The 18676-nt window shown below is 55.8% G+C and overlaps 1 protein-coding gene across 3 annotated transcripts in view; it reads right to left on the bottom strand.

Annotated features, from left to right (window-relative positions):
• Window positions 1-18676, bottom strand: part of Septin9 (septin 9) — a 161410-nt gene that overhangs the window by 68510 nt on the left and 74224 nt on the right. For all 3 annotated transcript variants that reach the window (XM_013113410.3, XM_013113412.3, XM_013113411.3), the window contains one exon: window positions 155-793. In XM_013113410.3, coding sequence (XP_012968864.1) covers window positions 155-793 — 639 coding nt within the window. The remainder of the gene's footprint in view (window positions 1-154; window positions 794-18676) is intronic.

Here is an 18676-nt window from a genome sequence, read left to right as displayed (position 1 = left end):
TGGGACACAACTCTGCATATCCAAGTGCATTCACGCATGCACGCACGCATGCACTCACGCATCCCACACGCATACTGGATTTCTTCCTGGAAACTCACAGGAAGACCCGCCCACCCCAAGTGCACAGCCCGAAGACCCAGCCTGGGTTACTCACCCTCCTGGTTCCGGTATGGGACCTCAGCCACAGGGGGCCTGGGCTCCAGCCGGCTCTGCAGCTGAGACATTGGTGCCTCGGAGTTCTCCAGGGCCTGGGGCGGGAGTGGGCAGTTGGCTGCCTCGGCTGGCTTGGGCATCTGGATCTCTACCCTCTTGGGGGCTGCATCAGCGACAGGCGCAGCAGGGACCTCGGGGATCTTGGCGACAGGGGTCTCCACCCTGCGGTGCACTGACTCCTGAGGCTTGACTAAGGTGATCTCCGTCCTCCGAGGAGCTGGCTCTGGTGTCTTATGGCCCAGGACTTCAGCCCTCTTAAGCCCGAACCTCGAGGGCCCGGCAGCTGAGCCTGTGCTCTCCACCTGCTTGGAGGAGATGTCGATGGAGAGCTCGGTGCGGCGAGACATAGGCTCCGATGCCTTGGGCCCTGCCAGCTCCACCCTCCGTAGGGATGGCTTGGGGGAGCGCTGGCTCAGGGAGTCTACCAGGCGAGAAGCAGGCTCCGAGTTCTTCACGCCCAGGTCCTGGAATTTCTGGCTGGAGCTGGCCACCGTGGATCGGAGCAGAGGTGTCTGGACCCTCCGGGGTGGCGTGGAGTTGGGTGGCTCAATCTCCTCGACTTCAAACGATCTCTTTAAGGCTGAAAGACAGAGAGGAGAGTGGATATGGAGTGCACACAGGTATTACGCGAGGCGTTCAGTGTTTTAAAGAAGGGCAAAGGTGCCAGGCCAGGGGAAGCAGGGGATGCCAACTCCTCAGGAGGCTGAGGAAGGATCTCAAGCTCAAGGCCCTGCCCATGCTACAAGTTCAAAGTCAGCACAGGTAGCTGTGTGAGAACCTGTCCCCTTGAGAGAGGGGGACAGATACAGCTCTGTGGAGGGGTGCTTGGTGCTTGCCTACCCCGTGCAAAGCCCTGGGATCCACGCCAAAGAGAAAAACAAAGGGACAGAGAGACACATGCTGGCATGGTTGCCTAAGGGGCTCAGGAAGCCACCTCCCTCTTCTGCAGTCCGTAAGAGAAACAGACAAGCGCATTGTAGGAGCTCCCACAGAACACCTGCTATCGCGAGGCCGGACCGAGAGGAAGGTAGCCTCGCCTGTTCTGGGGCCACAGCCCAGACCACACAGCCTCTCCCTCTAGAGAAGACACAGGATGCTCTGACTTACGACTCCTGAGTCTCTCCTGTGGCTTTCCTCCCTTCCTCTTCTCCCCCCCTGAACACACCCAGACCCCATCAGCCACAGAGCACCGCCAGCCCGTGATACCCCAACAGCTGTGCTATATTATTATTCCTTGGTTGCCAAGCGGTGGTAGCGCCCACCCTTAATCCCAGCACTCAGGAGGCAGAGGCAGGTGGATCTCTGAGAGTTCAAGGCCAGCCTGGTCTACAGAGTGAGTTTCAGGACAGCCAGATCTACACAGAGAAACCCAGTTATGAAAAAAAGAAAGAAGGAAGGAAGGAAGGAAATAAGAAAGAAGGAAGGAAAGAAAGAAAGAAAGAAAGAAAGAAAGAAAGAAAGAAAGAAAGAAAGAAAGAAAGAAAGAAAGAAAGAAAGAAAAGAATAAGATGTTATTCCTGGGGCTGGAGAGATGGCTCGGAACTGCAGAGCACTTACTGCTCTGGCAGAGGTTCAATTCCCAGCACTCACACGGCAGAGCTTACAAACATGCATAACTCCAGTTTCATGGGATCCAGCGTCTCTCCTGACTTTTGCAAGCTCCTGTGTGCATGTGGTGCACACATACTCATACAGGCACAGTCACATGCGCATATATATATACTTATCAAAAACAAAAGGTTATTCCCTGCCCAGCCAGCGAGACAGTGTAGCATGTAAAGGCTCTCATGACCAAGACTGACAGCCTGAGTTCCACCCCAATATCCACCCCCTAGAAAGGAGTGACCCACAAGCTGCCCTCTGACCCCCATGCACACACAACTAAGCAAATAAACGCAATTTTAAAAAGAATACGAGTTCCTTGGCAGAGGACACCCTGTGATGTGCCAACAGCATGGGAACGCGGCACCTGTCTCTTTGATATCAAGGCTGTAAGTAACCCCTCAACAGCCTGCTCCCTCCTCAGTCTGGACCCTGTCCACCCAGCTCTCCTGGCCGCTCAGGGTGCTAACCACCCGGTCCCCACCCTGGGGCCCAGTGTGTTCCCACTCAGCCATGCTGACACCGCCACTGCGTCTGCTCCCCCGGGGAGCAGCAGGGTGGTGGCTGGGGAGCCTCTTGTCTCTGCAGCCACCAGCAAAATGAGAACCAGCTGTTTAGGTTAGCCAGGCACTGAGCGGGAAGGGCCCACGTGGCAGGAAGGCTCCACGGCTCTGGTTCCAGACAATGCAGGGCCCTTCCTCAGCAGCCCTACAACTCAGATTCCGTGGGACACCATGGTGTCCTCTTCCTTCCCACGGCTAAAAGGACCAAGAGCTGGCCCAGACCCTAGCAACAGCTCCAGGCTCATACGTACCTCCCTGCCTCTAGCCTTCTCCAAATGCAAGCACTCCCCCCACCCCCACCCTCACCCCCCCACCCCGTCCTCAGCCTCGGGGCTACAGTACCAGACTTTCTTTAGAAGACTTCAGGCTAGAACAAGGGCACACTCACTGAAGAACTCAAGCTCCCAGAATCCACATTTTAAAAAGCCACGCATGGGGCTGATTGGCTGGGTGGGGCAGCGTGCATGTGGACTCCAGGGTATCTGTCCCTGGGGAGCCTACAGCTCCGCCTGGGGCAACCCGAGCATCTAACCTTCCAACAGAATCGAGAACACTGGATTTTTATGATTCCTTTTGCTATCAATTAACTGAGTTATCTTGGTTTTTTTCTTTTTTCCCAAGACGGTCTCGTGTAGGTTGACCTCAGACTCAAATCTGTAGTTGGACTGACCTTGAGCCTCTGATATTCCATCTCCACCTACCAGATGCTTAGATTACGTGGGTGCATTACCGTGCCCAGGAAATAAGTTTGGAAATCCAGGTATTATAATAAATAATACCTTAAAATTCCTTGTCTTTTTTTTTTCAGTACCTTCGTGTGTGTCAGGTAAATGTGTCCTACCACTGAGATACATTCCCAATCATAAAGTGCAGCTACCCCCCCCCCGCCCCTCATCATCCCTCCCCCTCCCCCTCCCCTGCATCCTCAGCAACGGGGATGGAGCCTCGGACTTCGAGTGTGCAATCAGCCAGCAGTCTACACTCCAGTGCTGATTTCAGACACTGCCACAAAGCAAACTGTAGCAGGGCTGAACAGAATTGCATCCATGGACCTCAGTCACCCGTGGTCTCAAGGCCCCTAGGTCCCTTGGCCACCTACACTATGTGCACAAAGACAGGAGGAGCCTGACTTGGCTCAGGACCGTCCTCAGACACAGATAAGCACCTGCCCTCCTCCTCTGAAGAATCGGGTTCCCAAGCCAGCCCTTCCCAGCCTCCCTGCATCCCATGCTGCACTCCGGCCGGCACCACTGGCTTCAGCAAGTACATTCAGGGCCGGACCCGGCCTACTTGCAACAATACCGCCGCGTCAGGAACTTTCTAACAGCGTGGCCACAGGCTTCCAACTGCAGGCATGGAGCCCAGATGGGACTTGGGAGCAAGCGAGGCGTCGTCTTTACCCCTAAGGAGCCCCGTGAGCTCCACTTTCTTCAACGGTTGTACAGTGGCTTACAAAGCAGTCCCTGCCCCCAAAAGACCTGTACAACCGCTATCCCCACAGAGCCCGTGAAGGTGACCCTGTGGGAAAGGGGTCTTTACAGGTATAACCAAGATAAGAACATTTTGGAGGAACTGGAGAGATGGCTCGGCAGCTAAGCGCATTGACTGTTCTTCCAGAGGACCTGGGTTCAATTCCTAACACCCACATGGCAGCTCACAACTGTCTGTAATTCCAAGATCTGACACCCTCACACGGACATACAGGCAGGCAAAACACCAATGCACATAAAATAAAAATAAATTATTTATTAAAAATAAGGATATTTTGGGATTTGGGACAGACACCAGAGTCCTTGAAAAGGAAACATATAAGATTATCTGAGAGCTAGAGAAACCAGAGGACACAGAGTCAGGGATCCGAGTGATGCAGCCACCAGCCAAGGAAGGCCAAGGGCCACAGATGCTGGGACAGGCAGGAGGTACCCTCCCTGGGAGTTTATGTACAGCCCTGCTGACACCTTGAATTTAAACCCCAGAACTAAGACTATGGATGTGTTGTCAGGCCACCCTGTTCCTGGTACTGAATTACAGCAGACTGGGACACGGAACCCTGGGCCACAGGAGAGACGAAACTTGGAACGGTTTGGGGCCATGAGGCCCTTCCTCTTTGTTACCTGGAGGAGCCTCTGTGAAGCCCCACGAGATGGGTACAGTGCACCACACTGGAGGTTGATCACAGGCCATCATCGTCTGTGGTCCTGACCCCTCTGTAGATCTGAGACCCTGACTTGACTATATCAGATCCCGAGGACTGGCTTGGTAGAAGGGTGACTGTTGGGGGAAGTCCTGTGCATTTGTCAATAAATTACTGTTGAGCCAATAGGAAACCTAGATAGGAGGGACTAGGAGTCCAGGAGGACTCTGGGAAGGAGAAACACAAGAGAGTCAACATGTAACGCCATGGGGTAGGAAGCCCGGAACTATTCTCCGGTAAGAAACATACTTAGATTAACAATTATGGGGTAATTACTTAAGTCAGAGCTAGCCAGTAAGAAACAAGCAAGGCCAACAGCTTCATAATTAATATAGCCTCCTGTGTGTTTATTTGGGACTGATGCGGCTCTAGAACCAGGCTGGTGGGAAGGCTTTCTCACAAGGAAAAGCTTCCTTTAACAGGTGACCTTGCACAAGCCAACAGCTAAGGCATCCAAAGGGCTGGTAGGGGGCCCAAACTGTAGGCTACCGCACACAGACACATAATAGGATCAAGTCATAGGGGCTCCACACTGCCCTTGGGACCCAAAGCAGTACCAACCAGCCCTTATGGCCGGTAGGGGCCACCTTGCTTACCCAATAGCTATGGAGGGTTGACCCACCCCCCCCTCCGCCCCCATCCACCCCAAGCCAGGCTTAAATCTCACCCACTTCTCTGAGCCTCCTCAGCCTCCACCACCCTCCTAACTTGAACCAAAGCCTGTTGAGGAATCTCGCGCTTCGGTCCCACTTCTGGGATTGTATCCCAAGGAAATAATGGGAAGATTTATGCACAAGAACGTCTACATCAGCACAAACATGGCAAACCCTGGAGACAAGCCGGGGTTACATGCCAGAACCCCACAGAGTCATCCGAGTCAATCACGGGAAATGAGAAATGCTGAGGATATTAAGTAAAAATAGCAGGAGACAGGCCGCACACACAGACCCTAGCCCCCGTCACAGGCACACATGCAGTTTGCACGCACACGGGCGCTAGCACCCGCTCGCTCGGGAATGACTGTCTCTGGTTGGAATGGCAGTGGGTGGGTGTTCTTCACCAACTCTCCCTCGCAAGGCCCAACGCACCAGTGGAAAACTTAGTGGGTCACTAGGACCTCAGGACCCCAGACTGAGGAGACGGGAGGGTGAGAGCTGCTGCCTCAGGTTCGGGATGCTCAGGAAGGTGAGGTCTCCCAGGCAGCCCCAGCTGGGGAAGCGGTAAAGTACTTGCTTTGTAAGCATGGGAACTAGAGTTCCGGTCCCAAGAAAGGATGTCAAAACTCAGGTGTGGTGGTCCGCATCTGTGACCCTAGTCCCGGTGAGCAGAGACGGGAGGGTGGAGCCCTTGGCCAGCCAGTCTAGTGGAAACGGCAAACTCCAGGTTCAGCGAGAGACAAATGAGAGGAACTCAGACCTGCACATGTGTTCACATGGGTGATGACATCCAACACACACACACACACACATACACACACACACACACACACAGATTTCCCAAAACAAAAGACATTTTTTTCAAGACACACCTTGCTAGGGAAAACTCTGCCGGGTTACAGATAACTTTGCACACAGTCACAAGCTGCCATAATGGAGACCACACACCTCCCAACTCTCTTTCCTAATGCAGGGGCTGAGCACAAGCCCCTCCCCTTGCTTGTCCCTCAAGCACCTTGCCTAACAGCTACATACAAGAGAGGAAGGCAACCTCCTTCCAGCTGTAAACCCTCCTTCCCCAGAACCCGTGGGGGGCCTAAGCCGGAGCTGCCTGGGTCTGGGCCTGCTTAGGGAGGAATGCGGCAGTCACAAGGGACCATTGTTAAGGCCCCTGCTCTGACCGCAGGCTGCAGGAACCTCTAACCTCTGCCGGCTCCTGAAACTGGATCGAACACTTCCTGGTGCATGGACTGCATTGGGCCTGCTCGGGTAGGGTAGGTCGGAGAAAGCTGCAGACCCCTGCCCTAGCATGAGACCACTGTCCTGCAAGGAAATGGAGAGTCTGGGGGCCAGGTGCTCCGTGCAGCCCCCGTGGGAGGGAACAGGGTAGGACCACAGCTCCGTCTCTAAGACACCCCCACTTGGGGCAAAGCCTTTTCTCCCAGGAGCTGCGGCTTACAGTAGCCACTGGGAAGGCAGGGTCCTCCACCCGGGGCACGGGACACCACAGAGTAAAAGGATCCACCCGCAGGTAACAACACACCTGTATCCAGAGGTGGGCTTCGGACCAGAAGGCTTCCCTGGCTGCGACTGTCCTGACCTCTTCTCAGGCTCCTCTGAGATCTGGGACTCGGGCCCAGATCCTTACTCTGAGAAAGAGTGGGGCGGGACAGCAGGCAGGCCTTGGCCTTGGCAGAGCTGGGGCTGGCTGGGAGGCCTTGCCCTCCTACTCAGCCCGAACTGGAAGCAGCAACTCCCTAACCCTGCACAGGGACAGAAGGACAGAGCGAGGGCCCCAGGCCTCCCTCGGTGACCTTGTGGCAGGAGGCCCACAAACAGAAGACTGGGAAACAGTGTTCGGGCCACAGTGAGCATCTGTATGCTAGAACGCCACACCTCACCTAGCTGTGAGAGCCACCTGGGTCATAGGATGGTGGTGACTGACGGAGACAGCAGGCGGTGACACCCATACAGGTTGTTGGGACTGTCTGGGCAGGTGGCCCGCCTCTCCTGGCTGAGGCCACAGCTCAGGTTGTCTGCCTCTGCTCCGCTCTTCCTCTGCCTGGGACCACACCCTAGTCCTCCCCCAAACTGGAATATCAGCTCTCCGGCTCTCTCAGCACTCCAAGGCAGGATGGCTCTGGGGACAGTTGACAAGTCCTTGGGGCTCCCTCAGGACATCTGGATTTCATACCCTGTCTTGGCCTTGTCCTCCCTGTCCTATCCCAACATGGGGACCCTAGTGGCCTCCTCCCCCTTGAGGTCCCTGTCTCAGGAACCACTTTTGGAGGCCTGGGCTGCTGGGGGTGGTAGTGGAGTCATGCTGGGTGGGTGGGGGCTGGCGGGGGGTGGGGGACCGGCTTAGGACAAGGAGGATACAGATGGGTGACAAGGGGAGGGATGTGCCTTCAGGAAGCAGAACAGCCCCAAAGGAAGAACTTAAAAATAGCCCCGGTGAGCAGAGCCTGTACCGGAAGTCCACATGCTCGCAGCCCTGAACTCCAACCAACAACCACACGGTTATTTAACAACAAGGCCAGGCCAAGTCCAGATAACGACAGAGGAAGCTCTTCCTCTTGAGAGAGCCCCAGAGAGCTACCTCAAACCAATCCAGGGTCCAGGAAGGAAGGAAGGAGAGAAAGCAGGTACTGACACCTCAGGGGAGCCTCCCTCCCCTTCCCTTCCCGATGCACCTTCCTCAAGCCCCCCCCACCCCCTGCTGTGTCCAGCAGACAGATCCTGGAGAAAAATCCGCCTCTGCCCAGGGCTCCAGCATGGCAGCCAAGGGCTCCTGGCTACCCTGGACTTATCTGCACATGTGGCCCACAGATGGAGGCTGACACTGAGGTCACTGCCTTGGAGTCCTGTTTCCGTGATCCCCGCTGCCTGCCTTTGGAAACCCAGCACAAACTCACAAAGATCTAACCCGAATCTCTGGGTGAGGAGAGGGTTGGACACCCAGCCCTGGGAAGGTCCTCAGCTGGTATCCCTGGGAAGCGATTCTTCCAGGGGGGGGGCCTTCAGGCTCAAAAGACAAAGCCAGAGAAGGCCATTCCACTGAAGCTAAGGGCCAATCCCGTTTTCCTTTCTCCTCTTCTCCCCCTAGCCCCCCCCGCGCCTTCTCTCTCAGTTCTTTGAGACAGAGGCTCTCCTGTATTAACATAGCCCAAGCTGACTTCAAACTCTCAGTGATCCTCCTGCCTCAGCCCCAGAGTATATGTACCACCGAGCCCAGCTCCAGATACTACTTTTCCGATGATCTCAGAAACAAGACTTCTTTCTCTGCCAAGGTCGCCCTGGGCACGTCAGGCGCCCTGACAGTCACATGCCAAAGGCAGTCTGGGCACACGTTGAAATGACCACGTGAACAAGCGGGTCAGAAACACCACATCCCTGCAGCTGGGTCTCCTCCGAGATAAGGACCAAGAGGAACAAAGACGAAACGCCCCCGCACAGAGGAGCAGCAGGGCACAGTGGGGATGGGGTCCCCTCCTCAGTCCAGGCCACAGGGAACAGTGACCCCACGTGACTCCTCCCAGAAGCAAAGTGCGGGCACAGAAGACAATAGGCAGCCGGGGGCGGCTGTGGGTGGTTGAGACACAGCCCTCCGATTCCAGCCCCCTGGCTTTTCTTTGGCGTGTTAGTCACGCGCTCTACCGCCAGACTCTTCACTGCGTTCATTTCTCCACGGAAAAAAACCTGTGAACCAAAGGTGTGGGATGGAGAGGCACCCCAGGCCAGCCAGAAACAGGCTCATCCACCTGGAATCCTGTCGGAGCCTCCTCCCCCCCAAATCCTCCCACCTGCTTTAGGTGGGCCAAGTGAACAGAGACAGACAGTGCCTGCCAGCCCGAATGACACATTGTTGCAACCTACAACAGTGGCCCTGTATGGGAAGGATTTCTTCAACTAAGATCAAAGTGAGGGTCTGAAGTGACGGCCCTAGATTAAAGTGGGCACCGAGGCAGTGACAAGTGTCATTACAGAAGATGGAAAAGGATAAAGCTGATAAAATGCCCACATGCTCGGACAGCCATGCGAAGGCAGAGGCCAGGATGCCGGGGATGTGTCTCCAAGCCAAAGACTGCTGGCAGCTGCCAAAGCTGGAGGTGGCACAGGACAGATCGTCCATCCCGCCCTCCGGGCCTGGAGAAGACACCAACACCCCAAACACCTTGCGGCTGCTGGCCTGCACAGATCTGAGAGATATAGTGTGACAGCAGCAATCCCCCCACTGGAATCTGTGACGCTTTAATATAGCAGCCCCAGAAACAAAGGGTTCCCCTTAGGACCTAGAAAAGGCAAGAGGAGGCTTGGGTGCAGCTCCACAGCCTGGGTGAGACCCCGCACAGCAATACTGGAGGAGAAAGGGGAGGGAAGGGGGGAAGGAAACAGCCGAGGAGGAGCACTCGGGAGGCAGAGACAGGCGGATCTCTGTGAGTTCAAGACCAGCCTGGTCTACAAGAGTGAGTTCCAGGACAGCCTCCAAAGCCACAGAGAAACCCTGTCTTGGGGGGGAATAAAAGAGCTGAGGAGGGAGAAGGGGTCGTGAGCCTGTGGCAGCCATCCTATTGGGCTTCTTGGCTTTCTGTCTGTTCTGAAACCACCTCTCAGTTCTGGCTTGCAAGTCCAGAGAAGGGACACAGCGCCTCTCAGCCCGCCATGCTCTCTGCCCGGCTTCGCATCAACTAGAACCAAGCACAGTGACCCTTGTGCCGCCTGGCTCATCAGTGGGGGTGGGGGTGGGACCCCGACTTGTCAAACCATCCACACGTGTAGTCTGGAAGCCCCAGCTCACGCACTGTTGACAGACTCAGGGTTCCCCATTAGAACCCAGGATGCCAGGCGGGGCAGTGAGTTACAGAGTCATGTGGTTACAGAATAGAAGGAATTGCAGCAGATGTCACCCTACACACGGGGAAGACAGAGACTTCAGGCAGCCTCGTGCAGGGTCACAAAGCCATCAGACAGGCATACAAGGAGCCGCTGCCCAGAGCTCAAGGGGACCTAAGCTGAACCCTTCCCCTCTGGGCTTCCAACTTTCTTCTTCCACAGGGGCCCAGCCCCTCAAGGAGGCTGCTTTAATGAAGGCACTCTCCTGCCTCCAACTTCTCACCTTGGTCCCCTCCTGCCTGGAGCCCCAGGGTCATTCCAGGCTCACCATAAACATGGCTACAGGATGCGGGACTCCCTTTCTTCTTTGCCTAATTACAGCTATGCCACTGGAACACACCTGGAATCATCAGCTGCTGGGGGAGAAAAAAAAAACCCTGGCCAAAACTAAGAGGGGGGGGCAGATACGAGGAAGAACTTCCCAGTTCCGGGTAGGGCAACAGGAGAGAGGAGGACACTCTCCCAAAAGCTGTGCAGAGGTGGACACAGAAGTGAGCGGTTTTTTTTATTTCGGTTTTTGTTTACCAGCAACATGGCCTTATACCGCCGGGCTGGCCTCAAACTCACTGTGCAGTCAAGGCTGGTTCTGAACCCGCTGCTCCTGCCTCGACCTCCCGAGTGCTGAGATTATGGGCATGTGCCAGTGCACACATCCAGAAGCAGGCACACCATGGAACGGGAGGAGGGGCCCCGATGCTCCCTGCTTTGAGGGGGGGTGAGACCTCTGAGTCCCCTCAGGTCAAAGCTTCCCAACTGATGAGGGTAGAGGGGAGCCCATGGGAGGGCCACGGACTTAAACAAAACGGCAGCCTGCAGCTGTTAGGGTGTAAGGGCTGGAAGCCCCAGGGGAGGAGACAAACTATCCTAAGCTTTAATGAATCCACTTCCCTCAGGCACTCAGATCAGACACCATGGGCTGCCTGGGGACAGACAGCTGAGCCTGCACCCTAGGCCAGAGCGGAGTGTGCCCCACTCACCTCAGCTTACCTCTTCTGATCTGCTCCCCAACATCTAAGGCCACCAGGAGCCCCCCGGCTCCCCCAAACACTGTTCTCCCATAGTCTATAGGCTCTTCACAAGGTCCCATTTCCCATGATCCTCTAAGAACGCTCCGTGAAATGATGGCTAGCCGGCCTGCCTGACACAGGCCTGTCTGGGTCCCACCTGGACCTTTCCCAGCATGCTAAGCCTGGCTGCTTTACCTGGGGTGCTGAGGGAGCCACCGGTCTGTTTCCCCTCTGTGGCATGGAAAAGAGCTGCTCGGGAGCGGTCAGCTCTCAGGGCCCAGTTATCCCTGCTCCATCCTGGGCCCAGTCACCAGATACACGGGGAGTGACCAGTCCTGACCTGCCTGAAGAGAGAAATACCCTCCCTGCTCACCCCACCCACCATGGGAAAATCTCAAATGCAGTTTAAAAAATGGGCAGAAAAGGCAGATGCAACACTTAGCACCACCAGGTGGGACTCTCCATTAATCATACTAGCTCACGGAAAGAGTGGCAGATGGAGCTCTCTGCTCTGTGGCCCGAGGCCCAGGCAGATATGAGCTATGGCCTAATTACAGGGCACAGTGACCCCAGGGGGGCAGAGTTCAGGCTCCGGTCAGAGCAGCACCCAGGAGCCAGGGGAGGGGTCAGAGGCCGGCCCTGGACAATCACACCCAATGTTCACCCAGCTGCCTGGAGGTGGGGACAGAGCCACAGGGACCACACAGCCCTGCCTGTCCCCTGGCAGCCTTGCTTGGTTGGGTTCCACTGAACCTGGGGATGGGTAAGCTCATTCGCTCACTCCCTGGCCTCAAAGACATAGCAAAGGGAGGATCGTGGAAAACGGAGAGTGGGAAAAAGTTTGCTGTGTAGGAGAGGCCACGGCCAGATGCTGAGAAGGTTCTAGAAGGTGCTGCCATGAAACTGGGCAGGGTTGGGGAGCTGGGGACCCTCCTTCTGAATACTCCTTGGAGTTCCCCTCTGCCAGCAAAGCACCGGAAACTCCATGAAGTCTTCTTAAATTGACACATCCTGGGACCTTGAGAGAACTGGCTGTAGTCTAGGGTCTCCATACGAACCAGAGCTCAGAGAGGAGGAGCCAGGACCAGAGGGACCTACAGAGATGCAATCCTGGGAGAGGGGACTGCAGGTCTGGGGAGGAAAAGGTCAGGTGGGATCTTCTTCTTTTTTTCTTTTTTTTTGGTTTTTCGAGGCAGGGTTTCTCCGTATTGCTTTGGAGTCTGTCCTGGAACTCGCTCTGCAGACCAGGCTGACCTCGAACTCACAGAGATCTGCCTGCCTCTGCCTCCGGAGTGCTGGGATTAAAGGTGTGCACCACCAACACCTGGCCAGGTGGGATCTTCATAGAGCACTCTTCCACAGGACAGGAGCAGCAGGCGGCTGAAGTCTGTCACAAAAATGTCCCGTTCCACCACAATTCACCCACTACCCTGTCTACCTATCTGGGGACTTGGGCCACATCAGAGCGCTGCAGGGACAGGGAAACAGGGGACAGAGCCTTGATTTCCATTGCTTCCCTCAAAGTGTGGCCTCTCAAACAACCAAGAGGCAGGAATGCTATGTCACAATTGCCAGACAGACAAGGAGGCCCACGGTCACTCCAGGCACACAACTAGGGACATCGGGCCTAGCTTCTTGATGTCCCACTGCTCAGCCAGAGCCTTGAACTCCACTCTCGAAATGATCAGCTAATGTTGCAGGCTCAACACATCCTCAAAGGAGAGGTCAGAGTCCTGACTCTGGGTACCCAGGAAGGCCTTTGCGAATGCCCTTAGGGAGCTCAAGGTGACATCATCTTGGGTTTAGAGCAGGGAGACAGAAAACAAGAAGCCGGAGAGGCCCAGTGAGAGGGCTCAGAGTGCAAAGGTGCTTGCTGGCAAGCTTGATGGCCTGAGTCTGATCCCCAGGGGGAGAGAGAGAGAGAGAGAGAGAGAGAGAGAGAGAGAGAGAGAGAGAGAGAGAGAGAGAGAGAGAGAGAGAGAGAGACAACCAACAGGTTTTCTTCTGACCTCCATATGCAGGCCATGGCACACACATGTACATGCACATAAACGTTATAGACACAAAGGAAAAGAAGGGAGGGAGGAGGGAAAGTAAGTTTTTAAAAAAATAAAAACAAACAAGGAGTCGGAAACACGAAAGAGATTCCATAAGGCTGAAGCAAAGGCAGAGGGACATGCCTGAATACCAAGGGTGACCCGGCCATCTGGGAGTCACCATGACCCCTCCCCACAGATCCCTAGCACCACACAGATCCCTAGCCTCCAGTGCTGTTTCCGGCCCAGCAGACCCAAGCATTCCCAGCTGCTGAGCTTCTCCTAGGCCTCCTGGGACCAATGATCGCGATCGCGCAAACGATCTACCCCCAGCATTCTGTGCCTCGCGCATTCGTCCTGTTCATCTGTTCGCCCTCAACACCCACTCAGTCCCCGCTCCGAGGCGCCCAGCACTGCCTTCTCTCGTAGCCGTTCCATGAGCTTCTGGGTATCCAACCACCCAACACGGAAGGCTATCGGGAAACGTCCCTCAGTGGAGATAATACCCCTCCTCTCCCTCCAGGCAGGCACTGTGCTCCTAATATCCGTGGGAGGCGGACCCTTGTCTCCCTAACAGTAGCACCCCAATTCCATGCAAAGTCCTTCCCTCACCTGCCTGAAGCTCTCAGGTGGACAGACCCGCCTCTCCCAAGTCACAGAAGCAGAAGCAGATGACCCCTGGGTTCTGTTTATGGCAGTAACAGAGACACTGGAAGAGCTGTTTACAGTGAATGGAGAGAGGGGGCCAGAGAGCGATCTGGCTGATCCGGGGGCCTCCGATCCACAGCCCAGAGCCCAGCAATTCAGCCCCTGACCTCTGACCTGTCTTCAAGCACCTGGCAGCTGGGGATCAGGAGATGGGAGGCAGGAAGGAGCCTCCCCCCCCTCCTCCTCCCAAGGCACTGCCCGGGAGAGTCTGCCTCAGCAGGGACCAGGCCGGCCAGCCTGAAGCCCCCCTGAGGGAGGCGTGAGGGAAGGAAGAAGGAAGAGCCTGTTGTGATTACAGGACTGCTGGGGTCATTCTTTTCCCAGCTAAAATATGGAAGTTTTAGCCAAGTGGTCCTTTGTCATCAAGGAACTCGGTGGACTGCCCAGAGCTGGGGGGTGGGCGTGGGGGGGCTATCTCTTGTGTGCAAAATGAAGAAATGGCCGAGATCATCAGCATCCCACCACAGTCCAGGCACAGGACCCTCTCCAGCTGAGCTCCTGAAAAAGAGAAGCCCCCTTCCATCCCAGACGCAACAGAACACAAAGACCGACAGCCATCCCAGTGACTTCTGCTCCTCAACCAAGCTGGTCCAGCAGCTCCAGGCTCTGGACACAACCCCAGCAGGGAAGCACAGCGAGGGCCAGCCATGGGCAGCCTCCCAGGTCAAGATGAAAGACTTCAACTCTGACCACATTCCGCACGTGCGGTCCAAACCGCTCCTGCAGAGGCGGCTCCCAGCAGCCTTCACAGCCGGAAAAGGTGACACACTCCACCCAACACCTAACCCTGGACTACAAGGACCCTGCTCTGGCACCCTGGCTGTCCTCCTTGCTGTTGGACTCCCTTCCCTGACCTCTGCCTCCTTGTCCTTCAAAGGGGATTACAGGTTTGTTTGAGTACAGTTGTTTTCCTTTTTGAAAATTAACTTTTCAAAATAATCGCCATGGCGCCGGGCGTTGGTGGCGCACGCCTTTAATCCCAGCACTCGGGAGGCAGAGGCAGGCGGATCTCTGTGAGTTTGAGACCAGCCTGGACTACCAAGCGAGTTCCAGGACAGCCTCCAAAGCCACAGAGAAACCCTGTCTCAAAAAACCAAAATAATAATAATAATAATAATAATAATAATAATAATAATAATAATAATAATAATAATCACCATGGCTTTTCCCCTAAGCCTGAGGCAGAAACCATGCAAGAAGGGGAGAAATTACAACCCTACAATACAGATAACCTGTCAAACATCCTTCCATACTGCAGAGATGGCATGCATACCCAGAAAGGACCACACAGTGACCCCGCCTCGTGCCTCTCCAGGTAGCAGGGTGGTCAAGGCCGCCCAACATTCCTGGGTCCTGTTTCTTGAATTCTCTACAGTTCTCATCTCCCGATTTTAATTGTGTCATTCAGCAGTCCCAACTGTTTATCAGATAACCTCCAGAACACAAAACATAGACCATTAGTCCCCAGTCCGAGGACTGGGGACCCGGACAACCCAGAGTGTTTCTGGGGTGCAGCGGTTGGCAACCCCTGCCTTCCGTGGGTTCACAACCCTCATCCACTTCCTGGACTCCTACAAAATGCAAACCCAGTGGACCACGGCATCCTGGAAACGGCCCTGCCTGTGGGCACCCAGAGCTGCCAGCTCGGCAGCAGCCCCCCTCCTGCTTCCCAGCAGTCACTGCTCCCAACAACTCCCCAGGCAGTCACAGACTGAAGGACACCCAGAACTAAGCTACCTGTGGGGCACTACCGGGGACAACGGGAGCACATGAGTCACACAGTCTGCAAAAACTGCCCAAGGCCCACACTGTGGCCCATAGCCAGGGCCTGAATGGGGAGCTGGCTTCATGTCCCTACTGCAGGAAACACATCACAACGCAGCACGTACACACACCCATCCTTCAAGCCACTGTCACCTTCCTCCAGCTGACAGTCACGGGTCAGGGAACAGGAACCTGGCTTACTCATCGCTGTACTCTTTACACCTAGTGGCCTGGAATCTCTCAAGTCAGACTAAGTACTTCCCACACTCCCTCAATGCACACGTGCACACGCGCGCGCGTGCGCGCGCGCACACACACACACACACACACACACACACACACACACACACACACGAGACACCCTGGGCAGTGAGTTACTCTTGTTCACACATGACTCCAGCACAGACGATAAGAGAGACCTGTATTTCTTTTGATCCTAAAGGGGGCGGGATCCCTTCCCCTGGCTCATCACCAGATCTTCACTCTCTGTCCTGTAATAAGGAACGCCAGGCAGGGGACAGCAGAGAAAGCAGTCTCTCTAGGCCTGATGCAGAGCCAGGAAAACACATCCACCCTCACAGCAGACGGGAAACTGAGGCAGGGAGAAGTGAGTGCCTTGTGCGGCAGCACTGTAGGAAGAGTGACTCAGCGCTGAGTCACAACCTCTGTCCTCACGTCCACTGAGGCCTCAGAAATAAAGCTCCAACAGCCCCGGCTACACGGCCTGACGGGGAAGAGCATAGTCCTATCTCAGCCGCCAAGACCAGGCTGAAGCAGAGGCTGGGCCATCAGACCCTGGGCTCGGGACCCCGGCTACCTCCCCTCCCCAGCCCGCTCACTCCTGCCAAACGGACTGAGATGTCCATCATGCCCAAGAAACAGGCAGATGGCATGGGAAGTGACAGCCAGAGGTTAAACGGCTGGGACAGCCTGTGTTTGCCGGGCAGTGCCTGCCTGCACCACCGCAGCAGGGTTCAAAGCAGGGATACCGTGAGAGGAAACGGGGGTGACGATAAGGATATATGCTGGACGGGAGGACATGCCTGCCAGCCACCGGGAAACAGCTGGGAGGGCCGGACTTGGGTCAGAGACAAAGAGCGCACACAAGCAGGGGAAGAGAGCTGTCCCCGCCCCCACTCTCTCTCTCTCTCACACACACACACACTCACACACACACACAACCGGCCCCCTGGCAGCTGGCTCTGGTGCAGCTGTTTGCAGCAGCCTGGCTCCTCCCTCATTTAAAGATGGGCAGAGAGGTAAACGGGAGACCTGCCGCAGCCTGACCCGATGTTCAAGACTCTTCCTCGGGTGGGAGAAGCGCCCCTACCCTGGGCTGTCCCTCAAACCCAGCTGTCCCAAGGCCCAGCTTCTCTGAGCCAGGCCCTGGCCTCCACCCTCCTCCCTCTGCTGTACCAGGCCAGGCCTGCCTGCGGTATGAGACTATTTCGCCCCCAGGGGCCCCTGGTGGCCAAGGGTTTCTTTTGTAGTTTACAAAAAAAAGAGAAAAAAATACAGGGCCTTTCCTGGGGTTTCCGGAGGGAGGGCAGGGCTTGAAACTCACCGTTGCACACCTGCTTCCAGCCATTTGCACACCTCCCGCTACTTACACCTTGGTGGAGGTTCCACACTTGAAGCCTCTCTCCCAGCCAGCATCCCCTTCAGCTGTGTGCCTCCTGGCTGGTAGCAAAAGCACAGAACCTGAATCTCACAGGCACGTGCTGGGGGTCCCACCCGCCACGAGAAATCTCCATGCGGCCAGGTTGGCCTGCACCAAAGACCCGCCCACCCCCTGCCGAGCGTGCCGTTTTCAGAGCAGTCCAGGGCCTGACCCATGCTCAGGGACTGCGGGCAGGGGACACGGGGGCCTAGAAAGCATGCCCGAGTATACCGCAGATACTATCTGTCCCGTCTCAGGGAAGCTGCCCACCCACGTGGAAAGCAGGGCAGAGTCCTCCATCGGAGCCTGTCTCCTGAACCCAGGGAGGGTGAGACCCTGCCCCAGAGTGTGGAACCCACCAGAACCCTGGCTGCTGTAGTCTGGGGCCACATTCTCTATGCTTGGGCTCTCTTGGCCTAAATGGAAGGTGAGGCAGGAACCACCAGTGACCACAGTCGACATCCTGGAGGTGCAGAAGGAACCCTCATTCCCAGGGCTCCCTCAGCTGCAGTCTCCCATAAGGAGGTGCCCAGGTCCGTCTGCAAGAGCCTATGAGCTCTTCCTACCCACACTGTGGGTAGTGGAGTGGGAAACCAGGAACTCGTCTGAAGGTCGGACATTGGTTGTGCAGGGGATGGGAAAAAAAAAAAGCCAGGTCCCACCAGGAAGCAAGACAGCTGTCCTCAATCCTCCCCCTCAAGCTAGTTCAGCCTGAGCCCCCCAGAGACACCCCCCATCTGCAGTCAAAGGAACAGATGGTCAGTGTTCAAGTGGCTGCATGGTCTCCCCGTAACCTCAAGACTTAGCCCTGGAGACACACGACGCTGTACGCGGTCCGGGAACAGGGACAAAGCAATGCATTCTGGGACCACAGCCCTTCAGTGCCAGGGAGGACTGCAGAGGGGGGACAGAGTTATTTCTGGGAACAAAAGTGACAGAGAAAAGCCCAAGGGGGGCTGGAGAGACGGCTCGCTGGGAGCAGCACCGGCTGGGACCCAGGATCAGCTCTCAGCACCCACATGGAGGCCCACAGCTGTCTGTAACTCCAGTTCCAGGGGATCGGAACCCTCTTCCTACCTCCTCGAGCATTAGTCATGTACATCGTGCGCATACAGATGCGCAGGCGAAACAGCCATACACATAAAATAAAAATAAGTCTATAACAGAGTTTCTCCTTTGGGAAGGGAGGGAAGGAGGGAGGGAGGGAAAAAGACACAAAAAAAGAAAAAGGTAGAATAGAATCCCCGCCTACTTTTGCCCCCCCCCCGCCTCAGGTGTTCCTCAGGGAGCCAAGGGTGCAGCCATGATGGGGGTGCTAAATGTTTTATGTTTCCCACAGAAAGCAAGGTCATTCTGTCTCTTTCTGTAACTTCTTGGGAT

The sequence above is a fragment of the Mesocricetus auratus genome, unplaced genomic scaffold (assembly GCF_017639785.1).
Source record: "Mesocricetus auratus isolate SY011 unplaced genomic scaffold, BCM_Maur_2.0 Super-Scaffold_100007, whole genome shotgun sequence".
NCBI lineage: Eukaryota > Metazoa > Chordata > Mammalia > Rodentia > Cricetidae > Mesocricetus > Mesocricetus auratus.
Note: the sequence above shows the minus strand (reverse complement) of the source record. Positions and strands in the feature narration are given on the sequence as shown.